Below are 9,076 nucleotides of genomic sequence, written 5' to 3'. Positions count from 1 at the left end.
GAACCCCGGATGTTGGGAGCCCTGTTGCCGCTAGCAACGCGCCCTCGGCGCTTCCGCAAGGCCCGCAAGAGCTGCCGGGAAATGTAGTTTCGTGGTAGCCGAGTCCTAGTTAAAGGTGGACTACTCGAGTCTGGCATTTCAGTAACTAGGAGGGAGACATGCGGTCAGGACAATGGGTTAGCGCCTATCACAAAAACAACGACAAAAAGATAAGCTCTCAGGTTTGCTTCCACCCTTGGGAGTCTTAAGAACAGGCACAGGCAACCTTCCGCCCTCCAAATGTTTTGGCCTACAACTCCCATGATCCCTAGCTAACAGGCCCACTGGTCAGGGATGCTGGGAATTGTAGTCCCAAAACATCTGGAGGGCCAAAGGTTGCCTATGCCTGCTTAAGAATATTGGGAGACAGGAAATAAGCTGCCATCTGTCTGGAGAGACAATGGAGTGCGCCTCTGGGGGTGAACTGCTGTCCAGACACACTATGCATGGGGGTCCTGGGCTGCCCAGATGAAATGCCTCACTGATGTGATCCAAAAGAAAGCAGAGCAATACGTTTGGCACCAGCTTGGCTGTGGGAGTTGCTGGAAGGAGGCGTATGAGATGCCTCCTTCCACTCTGGATTTGTGTAGGACCTTGTTGTTGTTGTTTAGTCGTTTAGTCATGTCCGACTCTTCGTGACCCCATGGACGAGAGCACGCCAGGCACTCCTGTCTTCCACTGCCTCCTGCAGTTTGGTCAAACTCATGCTGGTAGCTTCAAGAACACTGTCCAACCATCTCGTCCTCTGTCGTCCCCTTCGCCTTGTGCTCTTTCCCAGCATCAGGGTCTTTTCCAGGGAATCTTCTCTTCTCATGAGGTGGCCAAAGTATTGGAGTCTCAGCTTCAGGATCTGTCCTTCCAGTGAGCGCTCAGGGCTGGTTTCCTTAAGAATGGATAGGTTTGATCTTCTTGCAGTCCATGGGACTCTCAAGAGTCTCCTCCAGCACCATAATTCAAAAGCATCCATTCTTCGGCAATCTGCCTTCTTTATGGTCCAGCTCTCACTTCCATGCATCACTACTGGGATGCATAGCTTTTATTATACGGACCTTTGTTGGCAAGGTGTAGGACCTTACTTAGCCTTTAGAGTTTGGATTTGATATCCCGCTTTTCACTCCCTTTTAAGGAGTCTCAAAGCGGCTAACATTCTCCTTTCCCTTCCTCCCCCCACAACAAACACTCTGTGAGGTGAGTGGGGCTGAGAGACTTCAAAGAAGTGTGACTGGCCCAAGGTCACCCAGCAGCTGCATGTGGAGGAGCGGAGACGCGAACCCGGTTCCCCAGATTACAAGACTACCGCTCTTAACCACTACACTACACCACACCACACCACACTCCTCTTCCCAAAGATAGCCTTTCTCCTAGATGAGCTACCTTTCCAGGTTGACGAGCCCCATCTGCCCCTCCTTTCTCTCTGCAGCACGTGCAGAAACCACCTTGACTGTTGGACTGACTCTCTGAGGGTTCGAGACCCACTGGCTACCTCCATCAAGTTTAGCCAGCCATTCGAAGCCACATCCTGGCAGCATCCAGGAGCCACAGGTGAGAGCTGAGTGCAGGGTGGGGACCCAAGGTGCAACCCAGAAGGAGCATGTGTCCCCCACCAGAGGTCCTCCCCCTCTCCCCTAACACCCCATACACAAAAACTGGTTTTACAAATTGTATTTATCAATATCAGATTTATTTTGACAGTTCTGATTAATAAAATCTATACTCTGTACAAAAGATTACATTAGCAGGTCAATGTATAAGCTACTGAACTGGAACAGAAGTGCTATAGGGTACTGAAATTATTTTTGGAACACTATGTTTCTTTTGATGCCCTGGAAGGAGAAATATTTAGATGCGAGCCTGAACAGCTCCGTCATACCAGGAGTTTAATCGGAAAGCAAGGGAATTAGTACTGGGCAGGATAAGTGTTACAGAAGAGTCAACGGCTACATTTTCATTGACCTTCAAATACATTGAGCGGGTCTTCAAATGTACTTGATGTTCTGATTTCGGATTTAGTTCCTGAAGCTGCCTGAAAGGACTGGGCCTTCTTGATGGTTGTCTTGGATTGACTACTAGGTGAGAAGATATCATCTAAAGACACACACACACACACACACACAGAGAGAGAGAGAGAGAGAGAATGGGAAATGGAAACACACAATTACTGCCAATGGTAAAAAAAAGCTACATTTGGCTGAGAATGTTGTCTGTGTGCAAGTGTGATGAACCTGGTTTATATTGCCAATGACTTCTAAAGTTTTGCCAAATTGATATTGCTGGCTTCCATTTTAAAAGGGAGACAGACACTACTAGGTTTGTGTGTTTTGTCACCTTTCACCACCACCCCTTTCCGCCCATTGCTGAATTGTTTTAAAAGCAACGGTCATGGAAAATTCCCAGCTCCTGCTCAGATTATCTCAGACTCAAAAATTACATGATCTGCCTCAAGTATTAACTAGACAATATTCTGTCTCTTGCCATTTTAATGATCTTGAAAGATACTCATCAGTGCACATTACATGGGGAGATAGTAATCTTTTCTATTTTTTCCTATTAAAAGGCATCTATTTTTTCCTATTAAAACTTTAGTTTCCGTAAGATTCTTGTTCCTTGAAACAACTGCCGTTTCTCCCATCCTGTCCCTTAGCTCTTAAACTGCCTTCCAGGTAGTCTCTATGGAATTTCACCCTTATTTACGTCAAATCCCTCCTCAAAACTCACAAAGCCTTTAGACCATTCCAGATGTAATTTCCTACTGTAACTAAATGTAGCAGAAATAATTGCATTGTATTTGCCCATTTAGTTTTGTCTCCATTAGCCTCTCCATTTTCTATTTTTGGATAATGTCTATAGCTATATAAAAAACAACAAAATATCAAGTATGTACGGCCTCGGCCCAGTATACCTGAAGGAGCGTCTCCACCCCCATCGTTCTGCCCGGACACTGAGGTCCAGCTCCGAGGGCCTCCTGGCGGTTCCCTCATTGCGAGAAGCAAAGCTACAGGGAACCAGGCAGAGGGCCTTCTCGGTAGTGGCGCCCGCCCTGTGGAACGCCCTCCCAGCAGATGTCAAAGCGATAAATAACTACCTGACATTTAGAAGACATCTTAAGGCAGCCCTGTTCAGGGAAGTTTTTAATCTGTGATATTTTACTGTATTTTTTGTTTCTATGGAAGCCGCCTAGAGTGGCTGGGGAAACCCAGCCAGATGGGCGGAGTACAAATAAATAATTATTATTATTATTATTATTATTATTATTATTATTATTATTATTATTATATTTGCTGTATTTATTTTTTTCTGCCATCCTAACTATGGATACCCCCAAACCTCTAGAGAATGAGAAGGAAATTATTACGGTTCAAATGGAGTTGTGAAGGTCAAATAATAGGTTTTGTGACTGGTGTGAATTTAACAGGATACAAAACAAGGTTAGTAGCTATTGCCCGGGAAGCAACACTGAACCTGCTCATGGAATTTAGTGGGTCAGTAATGACAGATACAGGAGCTGTTGACTGTGCCAAAAGCGTTTGAGCCAAGTACTGAGATACTTCGGATGTTTCACATTTTAGTCTATTCTGTAAACACTGTTAACACCAAAACTTTGTTGGAAGTAACAGAACATTTGAAAACACAGCACCCCTCTGCTGTGTATTAACAAAAAACACACTTTCATATTATGCAGGCTTTTCAAAATGCAAATATAGCATCATCTGGGATGGGGACTGATTATTGGGATAGCTACAGACAAGCAGTGGGAATTTTCTTTCAATGGAAGGATATCCTTTCAATGCAAACTGCTCATTAAGAGATAATAAATTTTCTCTACCCTATGAAAACCACCACTTGGCACTTGTAACCATATTACAGACCTAATTGCTTACATTAACTCCTTACCTATCTCCTCATCAAATATAGATTTAGATTCCATCTTCTTTTTGGCACTCCTTTCTTTTGGTTTTACTGCAAGATCAGCAAAGATGTCAACGTCATCATCAAACAGGTTCACTTCCAGCTCTTTTGATTTTGCTCTGACAGGCGGCTTAAGAGCTTCTGAGGCAAATATATCATCCTTGAATAAAAGAAGAGAAGTTTCAGTTTAGGACAAGTTTGTGTAGCCGCATTTCCCTACTCTCGCTACTTGGAGGCTGGTAATTCAGAATACAGCTGCTCTCATTCTGCCTGGTTTGGGGTTGGAGGCAATGAGTATTACCAGTTTTTCTTTTGTAGTGCCTGTGCCATTTCTTCAATTTTCAAATGTGCCTTGGGACCCAATAAGGTTGGAGTCCCCTGCTATAGGCAATCATGGTATTTATCAAATTTCTATCCCACCCCTCCTTGCTTAATAATCCTAGGGCAGATCACAAGTCACAACACAACAACTCATACACAACAATTCAATTCTAAAATCGCAAAAACTGCAGTAAAAAGACATAAAACATCAATATATATACCGTATTTTTCGCTCTATAGGACACACTTTTTCCCCTTCAAAAATGTCTCTGTAGGACACACTTTTTCCCGGCTGGAGAGGTGACGCACAGCTATGGCAGGAGCCTCTCTGCTGCGCCTTTCCGCTGCTCCCGACCCCTCTCGCTCTCCAGGCTTCCAAGGTAGCCGCCTGAACGCACCTTAAACCGCACCTTGTTCTAGAGCAGGAAAACAAGAGGGGGAAAGTTCTCCCCCTCTCTGCGCAGCGCCTCCTGCTGCTTCGCTGAAGGGGCGTTGGGCAGAGAGGGGGATACTTTTTTTTCCTTGTTCTCCCCCCTCTAAAACAAAGTGCGTCCTATTGGTGCGAAAAATACGGTATATATTTTAAAAATCCTTAATTCACAGTACAGCAGGCAATTAACTGGCAACTGGCCTTGTCAACTGAGCCCAGCCCCCCCCCCCCCCCAAAAAAAAATTATGGGCAAAGAGGCATATCTTCAGCTGGTGCTGAAGGTAAAATGTGCGTAGCTTCTTTGCAGTGAGATTTGCAAAGTGTACCTATCTTTCTCTGGCATCAACACATTTCTATCAACATGAGCAAGTTACTTCTTTATATGCTACACAGCAAGGTTTTTTAAAAATAAATAAAAAATAAGTGTGATGTGAGTTGGCAATGTTTCTTTTTGTTGTATTTGAAAAATAATTCCAAAATTAAAAAGTGGGAGTTTTCAGGCTACCTCTGTGTGCGATACCTGACACAGATGCCAGTGGTACAACACAGAATCTAGCCAAGTTAAATTCTCTTCCCTGCTACTCCAGTAACACATAAAGCAGCCCATTAATAACTTCTGCCGAATGTGTAAGAATTTTAAAGCACACTACACATCACAACAAAATCTACATAAATGCTTGATAGATAATTAAAGCAACTGCCTCTTCACTGAGATCATCCAGCGGAGGGGAGAAATGGAAATGAACTGGGTGAATTGTACTCAGGATTTGAGAAAATATCATCGTGTTTCAAAGGCTGGCCCAGGAAAGAAAACCCACAGAGACCAGGTAAAAGGAGGAGACTGGCAAGGAAGAAGTTAAACATGCCTATGTTTCCCACATCCTTCCAGAGTTAATCAACATTTCCAAATCACAACATAACCACCTCCCCATTCTACGATATGACATCACACCCTCGTGCTATCTAATTTTCAGAGGAATTTATGCAGTGGACTGTAAGCCCATGCTTACAGAGTTGCTGAGCCAGGAACAGGGAGGCTGTGGTCTTCCCTATGTTGTCTGACTCCAACTCCCAATGGCCCCAACAAGGCCAATGGTCAGGAATGACGGGGAAATGGAGCTCAACATCTGGAAGATGCACATTCCCCATCCCTGTGCTAAGCAAAAGTAGCAGAGCACAAAAGAAGCCATATCCAGGCCCGAAGGAACAAGATTCCAACATTCACATATTGGCAGGTCTCTTCCAACTCTAAAATGCTATGTCTCTATATTACCTCAAAAATATCTGGGACGGAAGGATCCTGGACTAACTGAGGAATGGGTTTTGGATCTTTCCTCTTCACAGTTTTTTTACTGGTGGCAAAGAGATCATCTTCATCCTCCAAGAATGGAGTTGGGTCGGGTTTCTTTGAGGGCTTTTCAGCCTGGAAGAGGCCTTCACTATTTGCACCATCTAATGCCAAGGGAACAGGCAAACCTTCCCCACCTTTAGGGACCTGGCTCATGAGGCTTTCCGTTTCCACCTTTGCCTTTGGTCTCGTGGTCACTTTAGATGCTATGCTGTCAGCAAAAATATCATTTGACTCAAAGAGATCATGCACATTAGGCTGGGCTGCTGATTCTGAGCCAGGGCTACCAGCTGCCTCATGAAGCCGCTCACTGCTGTTGGTTGGTAGAGGCGATGGAGATTCTTCAGTGTTTTCCTTCCTATGCGGTTTTGCATTGGAGGGATGCAATGTGGCTGGTGGCACAGAGCTTTCTTTGAAGAGAAGCGGGGGTGGGTCCTCAGCAATGTTCATGTCATTTGAGTTATCCCCTTGAGCAGCTAATCGCCTGGCACTTCTGGTAGGTGGCCTTCGTTTCCCAGTCACCTTGATTCTGCCCTGCAGTAACAATGAAGCCAAGGTGACAACAGGACACAAAATGAGACACAAGTAAACTTACAGTATTTTTCGCTCTATAGGACACACCGACCATAGGACGCAGCTTGTTTTAGAGGGGGAGAACAAGAAAAAATTATTCTGCCCCTCTCTGCTCAGCGCCCCTTCAGCAAAGCGGCAGGAGAAATGGAGCCCCTTCCATTTCTCCTCCCGCTTGGCTGAAGGGGCGCTACGCAGCTCTCCCTCTCTGATGAAGCCGGGAGAGTCTTGATCTCCCGGCTTCAGCAAAAGGAACCCGAAGCCTGCGGAGCGCAGCGGGAACTCGCACTGCGCTCCAAAGGCTTCAGGTGGCTATCCCTGAAGCCTGGAGAGCGAGAGGGGTCGGTGTGCACCGACCCCTCTCGCTCTCCAGGCATCAGCGAAAGCAACGCAAAGCCTCTGGAGCACAGAGGGAGCGCTCCCTCTGCGCTTCGGAGACTTTGCATTGCTATCACTGAAGCCAAGGAACCTGCATTCGCTCCATAGGACGCACACACATTTCCCCTTAATTTTTGGAGGGGAAAAAGTGCATCCCACAGAGTGAAAAATACGGTACATTCCAAATAGCATCAAGGATGCTGCTGCATGAAGTACTACAAAGTTATACCTTGTTGGCATTTTGCAGTGTGTCTGCGTGCATGGGATCATCAAAGCTGACTCCCATCTCCTTATTACTTCCTACAGCAGAGGCCGTTTCAACATGCTGTACGCCATGAGGTTCATGAATCGGAGTCTTTGGATACAAGGAAGGTGGCTTTGCACTAGGCAGCAAAACTGCTGGGTTGATATCCAAACTTGCCTTAGAAAGGGATGGAGAGGCTATTGTTAATGGGAGTAGATAAGGAAAATATAAAGGTGAAATCCAAGAAAAATAAAATCACCAAGAGCATTTCCACATTTGACAAAGATCAGGAAAAACAAGAATAGTGCATGCGCACAGAAGGACGTGCCCTCTCACCCTTTGCCCCTCAGCTTAGGAATTTTAGTCCTGTCCAGAGACATGTCTTTCCCAAAAGGAAAAAAAGCACATCCTGTGAAACATGCATTTACAGAAAGCAGATGTTGCATTCACAAGAAAGGACTGAAGCCGGAAGTGGGGGAAAAAAGAATTTTATTGTGGAAGAACCACAGTTAGCAGGAAAAGTACACTGAAAGCTAAAATGCCAGTAAAATAAATTACTTGTAATTTTCCAATCCTAGATGAGGACTCTCTATGTTTACTTGCACCAAGGCCAGTGGATTTCTGTATAAAAATTACATTAGATATACATTAATCCAAGTGAATAAAAGTAATGCACTCAGTATTTTACAGGAGCATCTCAGAAGCAGTATGATAGCCCAGAAAGTATGGTTGCCGCTGCCGCCCCCCCCCCCGCCTGAGCCCTTACTGCAACAGCGCAGGGTTGCCTGCAGCCTATGGGCCTCATTAGATTCAATAGGGGGAGGCCTGAATTTAGCCCACAATGCCATTTCCCCGAAGGCCATAAGGCATCAGGTGTGAGACAGGAAAATACATGGTTGAAAAGGAACAATCTTGAAAATGTGCTCTTGGCTGTTCCTTGACATGTGGGTGACAGATTCACTGTCTTCTAAATTTGGCATGAAATGTAACCCCAACTGGGAACTTAAAAGCCCCACTTTGATCTTCCTTTGCAGCACAGCGTGACTTCAAGCCATGCTGGAAAGGAAATGTAAGTGACCTAACATTGTGGCACCATGTGATTTGAGAGGTCGGAAGGCCCACTCAGCTGCCAACATAGCCTGCTGGGAGTGAAGAACTAAGGAGCCAGCCCTCCAGCAAAATCCTGTTCCCCACCCTTGCCTTAGTGACTAGGCGAAGAAGGGTGGAGAAAGGGCAGGATCATAGCTGTCAACTTACAGATTTGAAAATAAGGGACCAGCAGCCTCAAAAATAAGGGATCAGCAGCCAAAATAAGGGATTTTCCCAACACGGGTATGTTCGACTTCTGAGCCTCTCCGAGCCAAAGGCAGAAAGCCCAGCCAGCAGCCAAACGAAGCCTCAAGCGGTGGTTCCCACAGCACAGCAACCCAGCAAAGGGGATGCAGCAAGGAAAACCACCAACACCTCTCTGCTTGGAAGCACTGAGCAAAGGCGAGTCCCCAGGCAACGCGGCCGATTTGATCGGCACAAGGCATGCAAGCTCCACCCCCCAGTCGTTCTCAGACTCCTTATTGGGTGAGCAACGCAGCCAAGCAACACAGTTGGAGGCTCCCTCCTCTCTGGCCGGCAGGGAGGGAGGGAGAGGAGCTGCTTCCTTTGAAACCCGGGAAATTTAAGGGACTTCATCAATAAGGAACAGCAGCGGGAAACGGCACTGGGATAAGGGGGTTTCCCACCAAATAAGGGACGGTTGACAGCTATGGGCAGGATGCCAGGAGGCAGTTAAAGCAGCAATGAGAATATCTATGTAGATTGCAAAGAGAATATCTATGTAGATATT

At 45.8% G+C, this 9,076-nt stretch overlaps 1 protein-coding gene and 1 long non-coding RNA gene across 6 annotated transcripts in view; one reads left to right on the top strand and one right to left on the bottom strand.

The window, feature by feature from the left end:
- Nucleotides 1–68: 68 nt before the first annotated feature.
- Nucleotides 69–1,951, top strand: LOC310677778. Its single transcript, XR_014511440.1, has 2 exons — nt 69–221; nt 1,460–1,951. It is a non-coding gene; the product is annotated as an uncharacterized lncRNA (long non-coding RNA).
- LOC310677637 (WASH complex subunit 2C-like) overlaps nt 1,704–9,076 on the bottom strand; it is a 43,214-nt gene continuing 35,841 nt past the window's right edge. For 3 of the 5 annotated variants that reach the window (XM_083440711.1, XM_083440712.1, XM_083440715.1), the window contains 5 exons: nt 7,795–7,857; nt 7,222–7,413; nt 5,970–6,578; nt 3,931–4,105; nt 1,704–2,124 (listed from right to left, as the gene is read on the bottom strand). In XM_083440711.1, coding sequence (XP_083296837.1) covers nt 1,985–2,124; nt 3,931–4,105; nt 5,970–6,578; nt 7,222–7,413; nt 7,795–7,857 — 1,179 coding nt within the window. In that variant the 3' untranslated portion in view covers nt 1,704–1,984. The remainder of the gene's footprint in view (nt 2,125–3,930; nt 4,106–5,969; nt 6,579–7,221; nt 7,414–7,794; nt 7,858–9,076) is intronic. The other 2 variants (XM_083440713.1, XM_083440714.1) reach the window with 1 other exon arrangement.

This window comes from Podarcis tiliguerta, assembly GCF_965153285.1.
Source record: "Podarcis tiliguerta genome assembly, chromosome: 5".
In the NCBI taxonomy this organism is placed as follows: Eukaryota; Metazoa; Chordata; class Lepidosauria; order Squamata; family Lacertidae; genus Podarcis; species Podarcis tiliguerta.
Note: the sequence above shows the minus strand (reverse complement) of the source record. Positions and strands in the feature narration are given on the sequence as shown.